The sequence below is a fragment of the Hibiscus syriacus genome, unplaced genomic scaffold (assembly GCF_006381635.1).
Source record: "Hibiscus syriacus cultivar Baekdansim isolate YM2019G1 unplaced genomic scaffold, ASM638163v2 tig00111151_pilon, whole genome shotgun sequence".
Taxonomy (NCBI): Eukaryota; Viridiplantae; Streptophyta; class Magnoliopsida; order Malvales; family Malvaceae; genus Hibiscus; species Hibiscus syriacus.
The window spans coordinates 1,247,646-1,270,691 of NW_024062999.1; the positions used below are offsets into that span (position 1 = coordinate 1,247,646).

General features: G+C 39.0%; 1 protein-coding gene and 1 pseudogene across 1 annotated transcript; one reads left to right on the top strand and one right to left on the bottom strand.

Moving 5' to 3' along the window:
- The first annotated feature begins 2,996 nt into the window (after nucleotides 1-2,996).
- On the top strand, nucleotides 2,997-4,243 carry LOC120154741 (DNA damage-repair/toleration protein DRT102-like). The gene is given in 2 exon segments (XM_039166396.1): nucleotides 2,997-3,795; nucleotides 3,797-4,243. Coding segments are annotated over 2 exon segments (921 nt in total). The 5' UTR covers nucleotides 2,997-3,066; the 3' UTR covers nucleotides 3,989-4,243.
- Nucleotides 4,244-4,844: 601 nt separating this feature from the next.
- LOC120154788 overlaps nucleotides 4,845-23,046 on the bottom strand; it is a 28,775-nt pseudogene continuing 10,573 nt past the window's right edge.

The window sequence follows — 23,046 nt, forward strand, 5'->3', positions numbered from 1 at the left end:
AATATAATATAACGCTACAACCATATATCAAATACCATTCCAGAGCATCATAATATAACTAATATATGCCAACTAGTAATATCAAAATAAACATATAAAGATGTCATAATGTTACTGATGAGACAACCCTTGACAATTGATATCAGCTAAACTCTTTACTCTAATTGTACGTTATTACTTACGCATGAAACAATCACACACTAAGTATTCACTTAGTGAGACATAATAAAGTAAGTAAGATATTTTAAAACATATGTATATCGATAAAGATCAAATACAATTTGAAATCGTATAATATATAAACACTTAAAACTGACTTGATAAGCCAAGTTTTCGTAAAATAACCTGTGAAATATTATTTCCATATGCATAGCATACTATCAATTGATGTATTCAAAAATACATTCACGTCCCAATGTATGACGATTGAGAATGCAAGGTACCAAATAAGCACATATGTGCCGCAATAACGTATAGGTACTGTGGTACACATCAACACTATACTAACTATTTTCGGAGTAGTAATCTCGTACGACTACCATCCTTGCACACATAGTATCATAGTAAAACAAATGTACTACTACAAGAACGTAATAATGCATTAAACAAAATCGATCGATAACCATCACACACCAAGTATGCAAATTACATATATAGTGCTATAGTACACAAAGTACTACTATAATACCACATTGTTTATGGTATTACAATTGCACCTATGACTCTCAATGTACATACAATAGGTTTTAAAATCCAAATCGCATATTAAACATTTATTTCAAACCATCAATAAATGATAATTTGTGTGCAACACATCCATTCGTTTTAGGGCAGTTCATATCCTAAAATCATTTTCATAAACTTTATGAAAATATTTATATATCAAGATACATTCAAAACAAATTTAATAAAAACACTCGATGTTGACTCATTGGAAGTCGTCCTCATATCATATAGGTACATAATAAATGCACTCACCTGGTATGACTCACTATTATGCCTTACTGCCAAAATTTGATTACTCATGAACTTTTTCCTTGCCTTTCACTTTGTTTGTATCTCGAGTTTGTTCACAATCTACACGAGCATCCATACAAGCACATACAAATATAAAATTACATGTTAGTATTCATACTAACATTTTATACATAAGAATAATACTCAAAGGTATTATTATTTTCAAATTCTTCTAAAGTCCATCTTAAATTTTCCTTTTTACTCATATTGGGCCCTTGCCAAAATTTCCTTCAATTCAATTCTTAAATAAGCCCAATAAATTCTAGCATTTTAAATTTCTAGCAAGCACCTCAACAAATCCTTTATTAGTACATAAGTCACAACTTTTCCAACATTTGCAATTTTGTACCTAAACTTTGCCAACTTTTTAAAATGGCTTAATTTTATATTCTAACTTCAATTTCATCCCCAAACAATAATTTCCAACAATGAAAAACAATTATTGAGTAATAACGCATTCATCCCATAACTTTTCAAAATTGTTAAATAGGTCCCCCAACTATTGAAAAATTATAAAATGGACCAATTTTTTCTAAGGCTTGTAGAACCTTCCTAATATCATTTCTAGGCCACATGAAATTTTTTACAGTTTCCCCCCAAAAATTACCTTGAGGCTGAATTCTATATGGGTTCAATCTCTATAGTTTTCACTTGATTCAAACATAAAATCAACCTCTAATCCTCATTTTAAAACCTCTACAATTAAACCCCTAACTTAATTTCATCAAATCATATCTTTTCTCCAAGATTAGGGTTTGACTGAAAGTTCATAAGCTCATATGGTCATGTACAAGTGATTTTAATCATTAGTCATGATTGAAAATGATTATACAACCTCAAAAACATCTAAATCCTTCATCAAATCATAAAACCCTAATATGAACATAAACTCTAAAATTTGGGATCTTTGAACACAAACCAAATTAGTATTCAATAATTGTACCAAAAGATAGTATTTTTTCTAATAGAACAATTTTCTATTTCACATCTTAACCCAAAATCCAAAGGAAATTGCTCAAAAATGAAAAAAATAAAGTTTCTCTTACCTTGGTTGGGACCTCACGACAATGGATCTGAAAGTGGCCTAACTTTCATGAAAAATTTAAGTCATTTCATATTAATTTAACATTTATTTAAGCTTAAATGAATAAAATATTCATTTAATGAGAAATTACCATTTTGCAATTAATGAAACTTGATATTTACCTTAATACTAATCCACATAACCCTTATCATTTTCCTAAAGTCAAAGATGAACAAATAATTTACCCTTTACCACTTTACCCATGCAAACTTTCCAAAATTTCAATCTTGTCTTTTTTCATCCAACAGTCCAAATTAAGCATATCTATAATTCATCAAATCCAATGATCAATATTATTTTCCATCATTTAAACATGTGAAAAATAATATTTTTAAACTTAATTTACCCTCCTTCAAAAATTTTCAAAATTTCTATTCGATTCGATTTACCGTATTCTTCCCATACTATAACACCTTGTAGTTTTTAACATAATTTCCGGATCAAACATTTGTTTTCCATAAAACCTCACTCTTAAGGGTAAACTATTTATTTACGGGGTCAGATTACCTAAATTTTTAAATTCCTTTTTTAATTCCTAAACTTTTTTAAATTTATACTTTGGTCACCAAATTTTAAAAATTTATGTTTTGGTCATTAACCAAAATTTGGGTATTACAGTCGTCGATCCAGTATCTATCCTCCTTGATCCGCATACTGTGAATCTATTTTTATTATATCAAACTTAATATTTATTTATATCATTATTAAATTATATCCAAGTATGAAAAATTTATTGGGGTAAATTATATCAATGACTAAAATAAAAAAAAAGGATCATCCTTATAGTTTACCCAATTTATTATGATGAATATAAAAAATATAGATTATTTACCATCTTGTCATTATCTCTTTAAGATATTTTTACGTAATTGAATTTAGATCTAATCTTAACAGCCACTTAATTTCCTCCTTAACTTCTATTCCTAAGCTCACTTCAGTTATTCTCCTCCTCACACCGCCGCAGCATGGCCGATTCCGCCGCCACGCCACTCAAAGTTATTGCCGGAGCTGACTCCTTCGGCGCTGAGCTAAAAGACGCCATGGTAGCCCACCTCCGCTCCCTCAACATAGAAGTCGAAGACCTCGGAATCACCTCCTACTACAACATCGGCGCTGAAGTCGGCCGTCGTGTCTCTTCCGCCACAACCTCCCCCTCCGTGGAAACCCGCGGCTTCCTTGCTTGCGGAACCGGCGTCGGAGTGGGGATCTTCGCCAACAAATTCCCCGGTGTATTCGCCACCACGTGTCTCACTACGGACGATGCTCGCAACAATCGCTCCATCAACAACTGCAACGTTTTAGCACTATCCGGCATGGCAACGCCCGTCGACACCGCAAAGGAAATCGTCGACACTTGGCTCAACACCCCCTTCAAATCGCCGTGCCCGGCGTCTAATTCTCAGCCTTGGTCTGAGGACATCGCGAAATTCTTCGATGAATCGATGAATGAAATGCCTAAAATCGGTGCTTCTGAGAAAACCGAAGCTGAAACCTGTGCTATTTGCTGTTTGGTTAAGAACAGGGAGTTGAATCCGATCGACATAATCCCTGGTGGGTCAATGAAGATATTGAGAGAAACTCCCACATCGGCTATTGTTAGATTTAAGGCTGGGAGTGTTGAACCAGCCCATCACCATACTTTTGGGCATTGTTTGGTGGTGATGGAAGGGAAGAAAAGTGTTTGGAATTTGAGTAAAAAAGGAAAGATACGATCTGGATGTTGGGGATTACTTGTTCACTCCAGCTGGGGATGTTCATAGAGTGAAATACTATGAAGATACTCAGTTTTTCATCAAATGGGATGGGAAATGGGATATGTTCTTTGATGAAGATCTTGAGACTGCTAAAGCTGCTATTGACAAGGATTTGGCTAATGGCTCTGCTTGAGAGGATGTTCATCGATGTATGCAATCTCTGTCTTGTGTCTCATAGTGTTTAAAATTCCATGTTTTCATGTAAAAATTGTTGGCCAAATGTGTCTGTGTTTTGTGTAAAAGATGTGGGTTTTATTGTGGTATTTTAGCTGTGCTTGTGTTCGAGTAATAAATATGGAGTCTCATAGTTTTTAAAATTCCATGTTTTCCTGTAAAATTGTTGGTCAAATGTTTGTGTTTTGTGTAAAAGATGTGGGTTTTATTGTGGTATTATAGCTGTGCCTGTGTTTGAGTAATAAATTTGATGGCTTTTTTGCATCAACATTGATACTTCCGTTTTACATTACTATAATTACATTGTGTTTTCTGATGTTAATTATGAAATAGATATCCATTTTGTTGATTGTATGTTTTTTTTATTAGTTTGGGGTGATTACAAGATAATATTTTTTAGAATTGACATTGAACACACACTCTCTACAGACAACTGTTCGAACTCAACTTTTAGGGAGAAAAACACACTTTTAATATTGAGGTCGATCAATAGGTTCTGTTGATTGTATGTTTTATGCTTGTAAATGGCCAATTTAAGCATGGTGATCAAGCTGGGGAGATTTTATACTGTTTCATTGACTAGAAACTTTTGAGATTGTCATAAAGTTGGTCTGAATACCATAGTTTTGATCTTATTTCTGAAACATTTCTGCTCTCAATAATCCGAAAATTGAACTTTTTTTAACTATAAAATCATTGAAGCCAGTGTCAAAAGTCATCAATATATGAGAAAGCTACCTGTTTTTCATTTGTAAACCCCTTATATAACTTCCTTGGGTTGCATAATCTTAAATGTATTGAGCAGTCATATTTGAGGAGGCTTGGGTATAGAACTATACAAATTAAGTATTTACACAAGGCTTAACTCATCAGGAATCTGTTGTTGAGATACAATTGCAGCAAGCTTCTTTTGCAGTGCCACTAACTCTTCCCTTGCATCACATATATAGGCTGATGCTTGCCTGCCAGATAAAGTTGCTCCTTCCGTGCTGTCTATATAATCCTGCACACAGTAATACCATTGTCACACACACACACACACACACACACACACACAGATATATATATATATATTGCGTTGCCTTCTTGCTATACAATTTCGTTTTTTTTTCATCTAGCAGAAACAGTTAGTCTTCTAAGCAATGCAGGAAGATAAGGTAGGAAGTTACCTGCTTTATATAAGATCCAGCAAGAAAGAAGTTCTTTGTAGGTGTCTTCTGATCAGGTCTGAATGGATCTTTACCAGGTCCTTCGCGATATAGAGATTGCCCGATTTTGACAACAGATGACCAAGTAACTTCTAAACCTCGGGACGAAGGGAATAAAACTGAAACCTGCCAACAAAACATGAAGATTAAAGGTGTGATGATGATGATGAGAGTGAAATTTCAGTAACCTTAAACAACAACAAAACCCTATTCTCATATGCAATGGGGTAAGAGGGAGGTAGGGTAGTAGGCTGTCTCAACGCCAGGTTGAGAGCAGCTTTCGTGGAAGACCTCCGGCAGTCAGAAAACTAAAAATAAAGATAAAATGCAATGCATGTATAAATAAATAAATAAATAAATACATAGTTGAAAAAGCCTGCATATGCAGTCTACATATGAGCGTTTGTAATGGGAATTAATCCCTGCAAATAAATCCCTGCGTAAAAAGGCTCTGCATATAGACAGAAACATAAGACCCGACTAAAATTAAAAAGAGGAAACCTGAAGAGAATGATACACAGAAGTCAAAGATAGCGAGCAACGAGAAGGAATAAAGTCAAATGGGTTAAAACCTAAACTAAGGTAACACTTCTCTGTTACCCTAGTTCTAAGCCTTCAAAAATTCCAATGACAGAAACGTATAAAAAGTAGAAGTCGTTGAAATTTCTACAAAGGTATTAAAAGAAGACATAGATGATACACCCTATGGATGTGACCTGCACTACTCGGCTACCCTAGTCTTAAGTCTCCATATTTTCCTATCATAGGGCATGTCCTCGATAAGGGCTAAATCTTTCAAATCAGATCTCAAGCTGTCTTCCCACTTTCTCCTTGGTCGTCCTCTCCTTTTGGCACCGTTGACTGTAATCGACTCTACCCTCCTGACCGCATCCAACAGTTGTCGCCTAAGGACATGTCCAAACCACCGTAGTCTTCCCTCCCTCAATTTTTCGGATACAAGCACCACAAAGGACATCCTAATAGCAGAGTTTGGTGTCATGTCCCACATAGTCCTACCACATGCCCATCGAAACATTCTCATTTCTGCGGCCTCCATCCTCCTTACGTGATCCTTCTTGATTGCCCAATATTCTGATCCATACAGCAGCGCTGGTCTTATTGTCATTCTATAAAATTTTCCCTTAAGTTTTAGAGGCACTTTCTTGTCACACAAAACTCCGGTAGCAGCCTTCCACTTTAACCATCCCGCCTTTATACGGTGTGTAACGTCATCATCCACACCCCATCTTTATGTATCATAGACCCCAGATACTTGAAACAATCATTTTAGGGGAGAACGTGTCCTTCTATGCATACCTCTACATCTTTATCATTTTGGTTCCCACTGAAGTTTGAACATAAATATTATGTCTTTGTAATATTGATCCTTAGACATTTTTCTTCCACAGCAGTCTTCCAAGTAGTCAGTCTACTATTTAGCTCAGTTCTTGTTTCAGCAATTAGGACAATGTCGTCAGCGAAAAGCATACACAATGGAACACCGTCTGGTGTCGCACAATAGATGTCGTCCATAATCAAGGAGAAGATGTAAGGGCTAAGAGCTGACCCCTGGTGGAGTCAGATTTCCACCGGGAATGCCTTGGTGTCTCCAACTGTAGTTCTAACGTATGTAGTAGATCTACAATAACCTTCAAGAAAACACCAAATAAGGTATGAATGGTAAATGACAGTAATCACAATGCGTTTGAGACAGTGGTGAAGAGGTTTTAAAAGAAAACTGCCACAAAGGTAAGTGGTTTCAGTCCTCTTTTGCCATTGAACCCGGACAAGATCCATTGGCAAGCCAAACTAGAAACTCTTCGGCCGACGGCCACTTGTTAACACATGAAACAGTTAACTAAACTAGCAGCTATTGAAGAAAAACATGAGAAATGATATAGCTCCTCTTAGAGATTATAGTTGTGTGCCTATGCAGATATGTTTAAGAATTCAACCAAATGCATGTTATAGAAACTAGTGGACCAAAGACACGAACATTGTATAACGTAAAATACGATATGTTAGGAAAACGATATGGACTTGGACAAGCATTTTACTCTATCAAAAAATGCAATCAACTTAAGAACAAGGTTTCCTTTGGAGTTACTAACCTGCTTTCCTACTCTCTTTATGATATCTTCATTTGGCAATGGCATGTGAGGGTCACCTGGTGTTAAGATGCATCTGAAAGCCACCGTCCAAACGAGCAATAACTCGGTTAAAAGAGAACATGGAGAAGTCTCAACGGTCCTATTACATGTAATCAAATTTTGGTCCGAATTCGTATCCAACAATTAACCTTGCACAATGTCAATATAAAGAGTAATAACACTAAGAAAAAAGCATGTCCTTACTGGAGCAATGAACCTTGCCCCTCAATGTAGTAATCTTCCGGAGAAGTGAGAGCTAAATCGGCAAAGCAAAAGAAATCCGCATCCGGAGTGTACAGGAGATTATCAAGGCCAACAGCTTGCCTCAGTTGCCTTTTAACGAGTCAAGGACAAATAAGGAAACGAACCACGATAAGCAATTTTCAAGTCCACAAGAAGCAAAAGCGGAAGGCTTTCATTAGGCTGTTAAAAGGAACACCACTTTATCCACAACCGGTAATAAAAATAAGATGAAAGAATTACCTTGACCGCTCCACATCCTGCAACTCCTTGACCCAGCCATTGTACCTAAGTTGTACGGTAACAACCGGCACTCCGACTAGCTCGTAAATGTCATTAAAAAATTGCATTTCCCTCCACTGGGATGGAAGTAGCCTTTTTATTCTGGGGACATCACATGCTGCCATCAAAAGATGGTGAGCACTCAAGTATAATTTCTGATCGGACCACTCAAGTATATATCCGGAGAACCCTTTAGCATTCGTAGAAGGGAAGCCTCAGTCTTTGTGGCAAACAGTGAAAAAATGGTGAGCATGCAACGAGTGCTTATGTTATCGCAGTCGATGAAACCCAAGGCATAAGCAACTGGATCCCACATTCTCTGGATACTTGTGAGTGTACCGCCTTTAGATAAAAACCAATCGGAGAAGCTTATCTGCAAGCAGAAAATGAATTTTAAGTACACAGGAAATGCATAGGGAAAAAGTACAGAGAAAATGCCAAGAACAAGTTGTTTATCAGAAAAGAAGGATACGGAGAAGAGCAAACATGATTGAAGAGTAAGAAAAGCATGAGGATTATGAAAATGGAACAAAGTAATGACATTTCATTCGAGTTCAAGTTTAGGAACCAAAGAACGAATGAGAAAGGATCATATATAGTGTAGGACACTTAATGCTATTTAGATGTTAAATAAGTATCTATTAATCTTACATACACTGTCTAAATCTCTTATATCGCTCATCGCTCCATCTGGATCAACAAGAGCCTTCACGACCGGACTTAAGGCAAGTGCCACGGCATTTCTTGCTTTATCATAAGTCTGCAGTTGGAAAAAAGTGAATAGAGACTATAGAGTAGCATAAGTACCAGCTACTTTACTTGGGGAATACGAGTAAAACTTGTAGACTATATAACTTAAGGATTCGGGAAAATGAGTCTTAGAAATGCCATTGACGATATGACGATGGCAGTAGCAATAATAATAGCCGAGAAAAGGATAGTAGAAAACCTTCAGTTGATTTGTAGTTAAAATGTCATTAATTCCATGCAAGGGAGCTCCAACTGGAAATCTAAAATCAAGTTCTGCATCCAAACTCAGAGCCATGAATTGAACAAAGGAAAGCATGACTAAAAGAATTACCATTTTCGTTCGATTCTTTAAAGTAAGACCTTAACATAAGATTTACTATCTTACAACTTGTTTAAACAGGATTTAATGCAAACCATACCACCAATTTCTCCCCCTTTGTTTACGAATGTGTGAGTATGATCCTTCACAAGTAGATTTTTATCTGCACCCGCTTAGAATCAAGTAGGGGTCAAGGAAAAACAATCAGAGGCCAGATAGACGGTTGAACCTATGTTAAAACGACAACACTATGTTACACGGACTCAGGTGCAAATGTCAGATAAAGGTATCCGATATAATGGCAAGAATTATATAATGTCAATGACCATGGCAAAGTTGTATTACTATTATAAAGTCCTGTGGTTCACCTTTTTCATCAAACGAAATAGATTGTGTCAACACACATTTTCGTCATACTAGGATTCAGACTCCTAAAAATATGATAGAATTTTGCTAGGATTCAAACTCCTAAAAATAGGATAGAGTTCTACTATTATTTAAACTCCTAAAGATAGAATCCACAGCATTATAAATAACCATTGTAACTTACTATTGTAACACAACAAGGGGATATACGAAATACCAAGCAAAAAAATTACAAGCAACTCGTAGCCATTTTTCGAAGCATTTATATTTTGAAAGGTAAAGTTCATACCTTCGCATGCTATTTTTCCTTACCCTTGATGTGTTTTGATTCAAAAGAAAACTGAGAGAAGTGTTTTTGGCCGATGAACGAGGGCGTTTTCGAGATCTATTTTTGTAGATCTAGTCCCCGAGGCTTGTGTTTTTGAAAAACTATTCGGATTTTTATAAACGGGTCGTGTGGATCCGCGTGTAACACAACAAGCAAGGGGATATACGAAATACCAAGCAAAAAAATTACAAGCAACTCGTAGCCATTTTTCGAAGCATTTATATTTTGAAAGGTAAAGTTCATACCTTCGCATGTTATTTTTCCTTACCCTTGCTGTGTTTTGATTCGAAAGAAAACTGAGAGAAGTGTTTTTGGCCGATGAACGGGGGTGTTTTCGAGATCTATTTTTGTAGATCTAGTCCCCGATGCTTGTGTTTTTGAAAAACTATTCGGATTTTTATAAACGGGTCGTGTGGATCCGCGTGTTTTGTCGTTTTTTTCTTCGATTGGCTTTTAATTTTAACCCCTAATTCATTTTTTATTTTAATTTAACCCTTATTATTTATATATATATATATATTTAATTATATTTTATTTATTTATTATAATTTTTTTCATTTTTCATTTTTCTTTGCGTTATATTATATTATTTTCCTATTATTATATATATATCATATTATTATTTTTTATCTATGTTTACTTATTTACTATGTTTTTTATTATATTTTTCTAACGTTATATATATATATATATCTTATCATTTTATTTTATTTTCTATGATTACTATTTTTTTAGTTAATATTATATGTATATTTATTTTTCATTTATTTTATTATTGTTACTATTTAGTATTTTATTATATTATACATACATTTTTATATTTTTATATATTTTTTATTTTATTATTTTATTTATACTATTTATTTATTTTCATTATGTTTTTAGTTTCTTTGCTCTTATTATTATTTTTCTTTTTTTTAAAAAAACACTTTACCTTTTTTATTCTCTTTTTGTATATATATTTTTTTCTTCATTTATTTTATTTTATTCAATTTCATTTTTTTATATATTTTTTTCATCCAATTATTTTATGTTTATTATTATTGGTTTCATTTATTTCCTTGGTTTACTCTTTAGTTTTATTACTTTCTTTTATTATTTTTATTTTCTTTTAACATCTTATTTTAATTTTTAAGGGTATTTCCGTAAACTCATTAAGGGTAAGTAATTCGGATCAAATTTTACCTTTTAATTTAACTTGCAATTTTCTTAATCAAAGACAACTGGAAATTACGTAGTACCGAAAGGGCGATTCAAGGGTGCTAATCCTTCCTTGACCGTAATCGACTCCCGAACCCGACACATATTTGGAAAGACGCATATCAGGTAAGAAATAGGGTATCCGATCAACCCATTTGTTTAAAATAAATGATCGGTGGCGACTCCCAATCTACATTTTTCAAGTCGAAGCCCAATTCCGGGGCCCAACCGAAAGACGGTTGCGACAGCTTGGCGACTCCGCTGGGGACTGATAACTCCTTGAAAATGTCATATTTTGGGACCTTTTCACTTAAGTTATTGAATGTCTAAGAGCCCATTTAGGACCATTTAGATACATTTAGAAGCATTTAGTTGCATGTGGTGGATTTCAGTTTGCCGTGACATTTTATTTTTACAGCGGTGCTGCTTTATGGGAAAGGTACTTGTCTGATGATGTGCAGGTGTTGAAAGCAAGGAAAAGAGGATTTAAAATGCCGTGACATAAGGATATTGCTGAGCTAAATAAAAATGCCAAGTTCAAATGGCATTTCAGGAGCGTACAAGGAGAGAGAAGATATTTTCTAGCCAGCTATCCCGGATTTTACGCATGCTCTGCCCGAGATACCCACCGCAGCATTTTGGCGCTTCAACCGCCGGTTCTGTTGATGACGTTGCCTAGTCTGACCCTGCAGATCCTATCGGTCCTAAGGCGCCTGTAGCGGGATTATGCCAGTCACTAGCCAGCTACCTAGGCTGCATCATTGCCTAGTCTGCTCGACTCCCAAGTAACTCAACCATGGTTTTGGGGTTTCCTAAGATAGTTAACACCAAACCTTAGGATTTATTTTCCCCTATAAATAGAGGAGGAATCCATATGGAAGAGGACTTTAGTTCCATCCACATTTGATCTTAAAAAGTTAGAGAGAGAAAGTCTCATCTTTCTCCATCTATCGCACTTGTCGTGGCATTTCTCCTTGACTAGCAGAAGAGAGTGGCGTTCTGAGCATCCGAGGGGAGCTAGTCCGCTAGGAGCAGTCCTTGGTGGCCGAGGAAGGCATTTGGCAGTGCACGTCGAAGGCTTTCTCTCATCCCCTTAGTCCTTGCTTTTATATTTTGTTGTTGGGTTGTAAGGAACGAATGAATCTTGCTTTGTACTTGTTGATTTCGAACCCCACCATGAACTAATCCTATTTGGTGGGAGTTCGCATGGTTATTTAAGTTGTTATTTTAATGAATGGTTGTTGCTTCATGCTCTATTCTGTTTTGTTTATGATGCTTAAATCCTTGAGGTTGTAGGAGCTACGAGAGTAGTCTTTCCTTAGGAGGGTTCATGAGGTTCGAGAGAATGGCTTGGAAATTTATCTTTAGTCTTCGAGAGAAGCTAGGGAAACAACAGGTTCTAGATAGTAACTAGGCCTAATCCACCTTAGAGATAAGGATAGGATTTTATTCGACTAAAAGGAGTTGTGTATAAACGATAGGTTAGATGTTAATGTTGCCGCAAAAAGGTATTGACGAGACATATTCTATTAGCTGAGTCAATAGGATCACTGTTTGGGCTTACGCCAATCGGTTTTGCCAGGGCATCTTTAGTCTGTCGAGTCCCTTACTAGAGATAGCATAGGGCACATCAGTAGACTCTGTCGGGCAGGGTAAGCATAGAAGAAGCACCATTCAGAGAAATAGACTTAAGTTTTCCTTGTGTTTCCCATCACTCATTTCCATTGCTGCTTGTCTTGTGAGAAAGCTAAAGTCCTACATATATTAAATCTAGTATTTGCATTTTTATTTTGCCTTGACATTTCAATTTGTTTTCACGTATCACAATTTAATTTGCCACGACATATCCATCTGCTACCACACTATCACCATTCCATTTCCACTACGTCCATTCCATTTTGCCACTGCATTCTCATATGTATATACCATAACTAACTTTACTTAGGTGACAAAGTAAAGTGCCTTGACAAACCTATTTGATTTCCCCAATTCCCTGTGGAGACGATACTCTACTTATCACTTTATTACTTGTTCGATTGTGTATACTTGCACACATATCTGCATCATATTTTAGTACTCACAAATAGGGGACAAGTTTTTGGCGCCGTTGCCGGGGAATTGCAACTGGAAGTTAAATTGATTTGTCATAGCATTTTTATATTACTTGTGTAAATTTTTCTCTTTTAGTTCTCTTTACTTTATATTTTCTTTAATTTTTCAGATTTTTTCGAGTTTATGACCAGAAGCAACCCTGAAGAGCCATTGGAACCTATTTATCCTGAAATTGAAAGGCTCTTTAGACAAAGAAGATGAGCACAACATGTCAATATGTACCAACTCGGAAATCAAGGCATTGGCCATGAGGGTGATCGAAATGCCGAGGCAAATCCAAATGCTGGGAATGCAGCTAGGCCTCGGGCTATTCGTGATCATTTAAATCCAATCTTAGAGGATCTCAACCCTGGAATTGTGGCACCCGATATTCAGGCAGCCTATTTCGAGCTGAAACCTGTCATGTTCAACATGTTAAACTCTATAGGGCAGTTTGGGGGCATGCCAAATGAATATGCCAGGCATCATATTCGTAACTTCTTGGAAGTGTGCGATTCTTTTCGCCAACAAGGGGTGCACGAAGATGTTCTGAAATTAAAGCTATTCCCATATTCCCTACGAGACAGAGCAAGGGCATGGTTGAGTGGAGTTCCAGCGGGTTCTATGGAGTCGTGGACAGATCTGTGCAAATATTTTTTGCTGCGGTGTAATCATCCGAACATGAACACCCAACTTAGGAACGACATTGCTTCATTCCGTCAAGCTGATGACGAGTCGATGCATGAGTGCTGGGATAGATACAAAGCATTGCTTCGCAAGTGTTCAAACTATGGTTTTCAAGATTGGACACAAGTAGTGATGTTCTATAATGGAGTAAACGCACCCACGAGGATGATGCTAGATGCCTCGGCAAATGGGACGTTACTGGATAAATCACCAGCAGAGGCATTTGACATCTTGGATAGGATTGCTACCAATGATTATCAGTTTCTCTCAACTAAGCATGGGTTTGGGCGTAAGACACATGGAGCTCTCGAGCTAGATTCTAATGATGTCGTGTCAGCCCGACTTGTGCCATTACCAACATGCTAAAGAATTTACAAAGGCCAAGTGAGGTAAGGGAAGCGAAGGCAGCCTGTTCAGCTTGTTTATTATGCCAAGGCAATCACAATGAGAGTAATTGCCCAACCAATCAAGAATCCATCAACTTTGTTGGCAATTTTAATCGAGGCAATAAACACCCCTATTCAAACACCTATAATCCTGGATGGCGTCAGCATCCAAATTTTTCTTGGGGAAATCAAGGAAATAGCACTGCTCAACAGCCAGTTCGTCAGCAGAATTTTAATGATTCCCAGGGCTATCAATCGAATATGCCATGGCATAATCAAAACAAGGGAGGGCCATCTTCATCAAATACTAGTTCTTTGGAGGCCACAATGCAAGAATTCATTGCAACAACAAAAACAATGCTGCAAGACCACTCGACCTCTATAAAAAACAAGGAGCTCTACTTCAGAGCCATAGTTCATCGTTAAGGGCACTAGAGAGTCAAGTAGGTCAGATTGCAGCGGTATTACAAGAACGTAAACCCGGACATTTGCCAAGTGACACTGAAGTCACCAAACCTCATAGCAAAGAACAATGCAATGTGCTAACTCTCCGAAGCGGTACACAAATTAATATAGAAGATAAGTCTGGGGGAAAACCAAAGGAAGATTCATCCCCCACAACCAGTCAAGCTGATAAAGAACTGCAGGAGGAAGCACCGAAGGAAGAAGATAAATCTGAGGGTTCATCAAGTAACAAAGCTGAGGGGGTAAATAGAAATGCCACGGTAACTTCTGTTTGCACCCCATCATTACAAGAAGCCAGACCCCCGCCTCCTTTTCCGCAAAGACTGAAGAAACATAACGAGGACATTCAGTTTAAAAAATTTGTTGACATTCTGGGTCAACTGCATATCAATGTTCCTTTTCTTGAAGCAATGGAACAAATGCCCACATATGCTAAATTTCTAAAAGAAATCGTCACCAAGAAGAGAAAGGTTGAGCAGTACGAAACAATTGCCACGGCAAAAGAATTTTGCTCTTCCTTAAGCAAGCTACCACCAAAAAGACGTGATCCGGGCAGCTTTATCATTCCATGTTCGATTGGAAACAAATTTGTTGGAAAACACTGTGTGACCTTGGCTCAAGTGTAAACTTGATGCCTAAGTCGATTTTCGTAAAACTGGGGATAGAAAATACGAGACCTACTTCGGTCATCTTGCAACTTGTCGATCATTCACATGTGCGTCCAGAAGGGCAAATTGAAGATGTCATCGTGCGGGTTGACAAGTTCATTTTCCCTGTCGATTTTCTTATTCTGGACTGTGAGGTCGACGGCACAGCGCCCATCATATTGGGGAGACCCTTCCTAGCCACCGGTCGTATTCTCATCGATTGCGAGAAGGGCGAGCTAACCATGCGAGTGGCCGATCAACAGATCACTGTTAATGTTTTCCGATCTCTCAAACACATGGATGATTATGAAGAATGTCAGAGCATTTTTGAGGTAGACACGGAAATTACAAAAGAAGCAGATCAATTTTGCCACGACAATTTCATTCAGCTAGATATTGATGAGAGGCTCCTTGAAGAGCCGAATGACTTTTCATCCGAGAAATAGCAGGCTAGCTTCCTTAAAGCTAGCCCAGGTACGCGCTTTGAACCTTTGAATTTCGAAGAGTTTGTTCCTCCTAAGCCCTCATTACAGCATGCACCTACCCTTGAACTTAAAAATTTGCCACAACATCTTAAATATGCTTATCTGGGTAGTAATGACACTTTTCCTGTGATTATTTCCTCTGCCCTTACTCTTAACCAAGAATCTAGTTTGCTAAGTGTTTTGTCACAGCATAAGAAAGCGTTAGGGTGGACGATGGCAGATCTCAAGGGAATAAGTCCAACAATCTGCATGCACAAAATTTTGCTGGAAGAATGCCACGGCAAATCCATAGAGCCACAGCGAAGATTAAATCCAATCATGAAGCACGTTGTGATGAAAGAGGTTCTAAAATGGCTCGATGCTGGAGTGATATACCCTATCTCGGATAGTTTGTGGGTCAGTCTCGTCCAATGCGTGCCTAAAAAGGGAGGCATGACCGTGGTAACGAGCGAAGTAAATGAATTAATACTTACTCGCACTGTCACTGGATGGCGCATCTGTATGGACTACCGCAGGCTTAACAAGGCCACCAAAAAGGATCATTTTCCTTTGCCATTCATCGATCAAATGCTGGATCGACTTGCGGACAAGGCATACTATTGTTTCTTGGATGGTTATTCAGGGTATAATCAGATTGCCATAGCACCAGAGGACCAAGAGAAGACGACATTCACGTGCCCGTATGGCACATACGCTTTTCGAAGAATGCCTTTTGGACTATGTAATGCCCCAACAACTTTTCAGCATTGCATGCAAGCCATCTTTTCTGACATGGTGGAGGATTTTTTGGAAATTTTTATGGACGATTTTCAAAAATGCCTCGACAATTTGGCAAAGGTACTGAAGCGATGCGAGGAGGCTGATCTCGTACTAAACTGGGAAAAATGCCACTTCATGGTGACTGAAGGCATTGTTCTAGGACATAAAATTTCTGCAAAGGGCATTGAGGTCGACAAGGCTAAGATCGAGGTGATCGAGAAGCTTCCCCCACCAAATTCTGTCAAGGGCATTCGGAGTTTCCTTGGCCACGCTGGTTTTTACAGACGATTCATCAAGGATTTTTCCATACTATCCAAGCCTTTGTGCACCTTGCTGCAACAGAACCAACCCTTTGTGTTCGATCAGAAATGCCATGGCGCATTCAAAGAGCTGAAGCAGAAACTTATCGCTGCACCAGTTGTAGTTCCCCCAGATTGGACGGCCCCATTCAAACTAATGTGTGATGCAAGTGATTTTGCCGTGGGAGCTGTGCTTGGGCAACGTAGAGGTAAAATATTTCATGTCATATATTATGCTAGCCGTACCTTAAATGATGCTCAATTAAATTACACAACCACTGAGAAAGAATTACTTGCCGTGGTATTTGCATTTGACAAGTTTAGGCCATACTTGATAGGCACCAAGGTTATAGTTCACACTGATCATTCAGCTATAAAATACTTAGTGAACAAGAAAGATGCCAAGCCTAGACTGATCAGGTGGATATTACTTCTGCAAGAATTTGACTTAGAGGTAATTGATAGGAAAGGTACTGAGAATCAGGTTGCAGACCACTTATCTAGGCTAGAAAATATTTCAGAATGCCATGACATTTTTGATATTAAAGAAGAATTCCCTGATGAGAAAATTTTATATGCCACGGCAATTCCGTGGTACGCTGACCTGGTTAACTTTCTTGTTAGTGGTGTTTTTCTTTATGAATTGAACAGCCAGGGCAAAAAGAGGTTTCTTCATGATGTCAAGTTCTACTTTTGGGATGAGCCGTACTTATTCAAGCAATGTGCTGATCAAATGATTCGACGGTGTGTCCCCGAAGAAGAACAAAGCAATATCTTACACCATTGCCACACATCAACTTGTGGAGGGTATTTTGGAGGTTCGAGGACTGCTGCAAAGGTCCTCCAGTCAGTTTTTTATTGGCCATCATTATTTAAAGATGCCCACACATTTTGCAAGGCATGCGACAGATGCCAGCGCACTGGAAATATTTCCAGGCGACACGAAATGCCGCTACAAAATATTCTGGAGATTGAGCTCTTCGATGATTGGGGCATTGATTTCATGGGACCATTTTCATCTTCCTTTGGAGATTTATACATCTTGCTTGCGGTGGATTACGTTTCAAAGTGGGTTGAAGCAATTGCTACGCCGAGAAATGACTCAAAGACTGTGCTCAAGTTCCTTCATAAGAACATCTTCGCTCGTTTTGGAGTCCCAAGAGCTATTATCAATGATGAGGGCACTCACTTTGACAACAAGTTGCTTGCAAGGCATTACAGAAATATGGAGTGCGACATAAGATTGCCACGGCATATCATCCGCAGACGAATGGACAGGCTGAAATCTCCAATCGAGAAGTTAAGTAAATCCTGGAGAAGGTGGTTAACCCCCGAAGGAAAGACTGGTCCCCAAAGCTTGACGAAGCATTATGGGCATATAGGACATCATTCAAAACACCTTTAGGAATGTCGCCCTTTAAGATGGTATATGGAAAAGCCTGCCACCTCCCTGTTGAACTAGAGCACAAGGCATACTGGGCAATCAAAAAGTTAAACTTCGACGATCAACTAGCTGGGGAGAAACGATTACTTGATCTAAATGAAATAAAAGAGTTTCGAGTGCAAGCATATGAAAATGCCAAGCTCTACAAGGAAAAAACCAAAAAATGGCACGACAGAATGTTGTTTCCACGGTAATTTCATATGGGTCAGAAAGTACTGTTGTTCAATTCTAGGCTCAAGCTCTTCCCAGGCAAATTAAAGTCACGCTGGTCTGGACCATTTGAAGTTCACCATGTTTACCCTTATGGTGCTGTTGATATCAAGAACCTGGACGATGGATCCATCTTTAAAGTCAATGGCCAGCACCTAAAGGCTTATCAAGGAGTCCCACCTGCACGTGACAAGTCAGCATTGCTTTTGCACGACGTTGACACTGGTCCGGCATCTTAAGGATGCCGTGGCATTTTTAACTTACATCTGTACATAAATTATTTTTGTTTTGCCTTTATTTTAATATTTCTCATTATTCAGTAATTATTTTCATTTCATATTTTTGCAAGGGAATCCCACGCACTAAGCACGTGAGGCGTGTCGATGAAGTTGAGAACACTTTGGGCGGCAAAATGAAAAGGAAAAAGGAGGGAAATTTTATTTTGACTTTTGACTTAGGAATGAATTTTTTTCATTTTGTTTTCTTTCCCGCCTACCCCATCGCTTATCTATTCCCCCCCCCAAAATATTTCCATTTAACTAGCCTACCCCACTTACTTTTCACTTTTCACTTTCTGTTTTTACTTTCACTTTCTAGTTTCCTCTTCTCCTTTCCAATTGTCGTCGACCACCATAACAACCGCCTCAAAAAGCTTTCTTCATTATTTTTGCAGTCTCACGATGGTGCGCTCACGACCAGCTCCACCGCCTTCCCCACCACGCTTTGTAGACGATGCTGCCATGGAACGCTATCAAACCATTAAGAACTGGCGAGTCTTTTTCGAGTTGGGCTTTGTCTTCTACGATGAGGAGAACGCCGATTTGGGCAGCGAAGTGCTAAACGTGGTCACTAAGCATAAGTGGCAGAAGTTTGCCAAACATCCTGCCCCTGTCAACGCCACAATAGTGAAGGAGTTTTATTCTAACATTACCGAGCCAAATCAGCATGCCGTGATGGTTCGCGGCATTTCTATTCGTTTTACTCCTACCGCTATTAACCGTTATTTTAAACTGCAGGTTGCTGATGACCACCATGCGAGCTTCGCCCAAGAGGCCGACCATGAAACTTACCAAGGCATCTTGGAAGATTTGTGTCTTCCCGATACTCACTGGAACGGTCAGCAACTGAAACGAAAGACCGTGGATAGGGATCGACTGCTCCCCCATGTCAAACTGTGGAACCATTTCATGAAGCACAAGCTTTGCCAACCTCCCACAATACAACTGTATCATGCCAGCGGATGTTTTTGCTGCACTCTTCATCACCAGACGAACCATCGATATAGGGAAGATTATCATGGAACAGGCTCATCTATGCCTAAAGCGACAGACAAGTGCCTTGGTATTCTCAAATCTCATCACTGCTTTATGCCGAAAAAAGAAGGTTCGAGAAGAAATGTTTGATGAGATTTTGCCGGGCATTGCTGGACTCAACAAAGAGAAAATACCTATGTTGCTGGGCTACAAGGAAGCCAAAGGAAAGGAACACGAGGCAACAACATCTCGCGTTGCATCATCACCACATGTCAGGGCATCCTCAAACGCCCTAGATCAAGCCGTCCAGCGCACTCACCAGCATATTGGGCAGCTGTCCGACAAACTAATGGTCTATTTTGCTTATGCCAAACGACGTGATGTCTTTCTCACCAGTGCCCTGATGGAGTTCCTCCCGCACACTAACTTTACCATTCCCCCTTTTCCTGATGAGCTCGTTCCACCGCATGGAGATGCCGAGGCATCTACAGAAGTACCTCCACCCGCCCCGGCTGCTGCTCAACACTCATCGAGTAAAGACAGTCCCCAGCGAGCTGAAGCAGCGGAGCCAGTGGACCCTGATCCGATCCACGAAGTTTCACCTGATGTAGACAGAGAAGCCAACCTCCAACTTGCTAATTTTCTGGAGCCTGCCCAATTTGTTGAACCGTTCGCAGAAGAACATCCAGCAATGCCACCACCTGCTGTACCGATGGAAGCAGACAACCCTGAAGTATCACAACCTACTGAGTCGGCCGAGGAGTCACAATCGGAGATGCCACGGCAAGCTCCTTTGCGTAGGAGCAGACGTCGCCTACGAAAGGCATCTCAACATCAGGAGCCCCCGCTCCCAACTGTTCAAGCAGGCCCTAGCACTCCTCCAGCTGCACCAGTTTCTGACTCCGCATTCCAGCCCTGCGAAGCTCTGCAAGCGTACTCGCCTCGCGACTGCTGTACCACCACCATGAAGCCAAGGTACCTTGCATTGCATTGCATTCATAGCATGTAATTTTCATTTTCCTTAGATTTAGCCAGCATTGGGGACAATGCTTCTCTCAAGTTTGGGGGAAGTAGGGTTCTCGCATCATTGTATGATAGTATTAGAAAAATGAATATGTCATGACATTAGTAAATATAGAATTAGTTTTCTGGAATTAATTGAGGATGTCCGATGATGAAGAATTCTTGATGGCTAGGATAGAATGTACATGACTGGTTGAGGATGATAGAACCAACTCTAGGACTTGCTTCTTTGAAACCCTTGAACACGAGTGTATGTTTTCAATGCTTGAGAAACTTAGAAATTTTTTATAAGAGAATTCTTAAATGTCGTGGCATAAAACTTTGAATGATGAAAACCCAAAAAAAAGAAAAAGAAAAAAAGAAATAGAAGTTATAAATAAATGCCTTGGCATATCTGTAGAGGAACACTCCGCTATGTCTTGGCATATGAGTGAATGAAAGTTGTCACGGGATGACTCTACCTGACTAGCTCGGGGGTGAAAGGTATGCTCCCTTTCATCTAGAGTGTGGGATGGTAGAGTGATGGGCTGACTCTCCTCGTAGCAGAAGTAATAAAAGAAAACAAAGGGGAGTAGTAATTTGAAAATGTCATGGTAAATTGAGAAAGCTTGAGTAGAAAATTTTTAGGTTTGTTAAGCATGGACTGTATACAAACACACACACACCCACACCCACATAAAGAATCTTGCCCTAGGGGACGGTACTTGATTTCTCAAACTAGTCTAGCATGTTGAAGCCAAATGCTGAGGGCTGAAATTTTATCCCATATAACTATTCTGTTTCTGAACTTGTCATGGTATTTTTGTTTTGCTTATCACTATCCATTGCTTGAGGACAAGCAATAGCTTAAGTTTGGGGGTGTGATAACTCCTTGAAAATGTCATATTTTGGGACTTTTTCACTTAAGTTATTGAATTTCTAAAAGCTCATTTAGGACCATTTAGATGCATTTAGAAGCATTTAGTTGCATGTGGTGGATTTCAGTTTGCCGTGGCATTTTATTTTTACAGCGGTGCTGCTTTATGGGAAAGGTACTTGTCTGATGATGTGCAGGTGTTGAAAGAAAGGAAAAGAGGATTTAAAATGCCGTGACATAAGGATATTGTTGAGCTAAATAAAAATGCCAAGTTCAAATGGCATTTCAGGAGCGTACAAGGAGAGAGAAGATATTTTCTAGCCAGCTGTCCCGGATTTTACGCATGCTCTGCCCGGGATACCCACCGCAGCATTTTGGCGCTTCAACCGTCGGTTCTATTGATGACGTTGCCTAGTCTGACCCTACAGATCCTGTCGGTCCTAGGGCGCCTGTAGCGGGATTATGCCGGTCACTAGCCAGCTACCTAGGCTGCATCATTGCCTAGTCTGCTCGACTCTCAAGTAACTCAACCATGGTTTTGGGGTTTCCTAGGATGGTTAACACCAAACCTTAGGATTTATTTTCCCCCTATAAATAGAGGAGGAAGCCATATGGAAGAGGACTTTAGTTCCAGCCACATTTGATCTTAAAAAGTTAGAGAGAGAAAGTCTCATCTTTCTCCGTCTATCCCACTTGTCGTGGCATTTCTCCTTGACTAGCAGAAAGTAGTGGCGTTCTGAGCATCTGAGAGGAGCTAGTCCGCTGGGAGCAGTCCTTGGTGGCCGAGGAAGGCATTTGGCAGTGCACGTCGAAGGCTTTCTCTCCTCCCCTTAGTCCTTGCTTTTATATTTTGTTGTTGGGTTGTAAGGAACGAATGAATCTTGCTTTGTGCTTGTTGATTTCGAACCCCACCATGAATTAATCCTATTTGGTGGGAGTTCGCATGGTTATTTAAGTTGTTATTTTAATGAATGATTGTTGCTTCATGCTCTATTCTGTTTTGTTTATGATGCTTAAAGCCTTGAGGTTGTAGGAGCTACGAGAGCAGTCTTTCCTTAGGAGGGTTCATGAGGTTCGAGAGAATGCCTTGGAAATTTATCTTTAGTCTTCGAGAGAAGCTAGGGAGGAACTACATAAACAACGGGTTCTAGATAGTAACTAGGCCTAATCCACCTTAGAGATAAGGATAGGATTTCATTCGACTAAAAGGAGTTGTGTATAAACATAGGTTAGATGTTAATGTTGCCGCCAAAAGGTATTGCCGAGACATATTCTATTAGCTGAGTCAATAGGATCACTGCTTGGGCTTACACCAATCGGTTTTTCCAGGGCATCTTTAGTTTGTCGAGTCCCTTACTAGAGATAGCATAGGGCACATCAGTAGACTGTCGGGCAGGGTAAGCATAGAAGAAGCACCATTCAGAGAAATAGACTTAAGTTTTCCTTGTGTCTCCCATCACTCATTTCCATTGTGATTGTCTTGTGAGAAAGCTAAAGTCCTACATATATTAAATCTAGTATTTGCATTTTTATTTTGCCTTGACATTTCCATTTGTTTTCACGTATCAC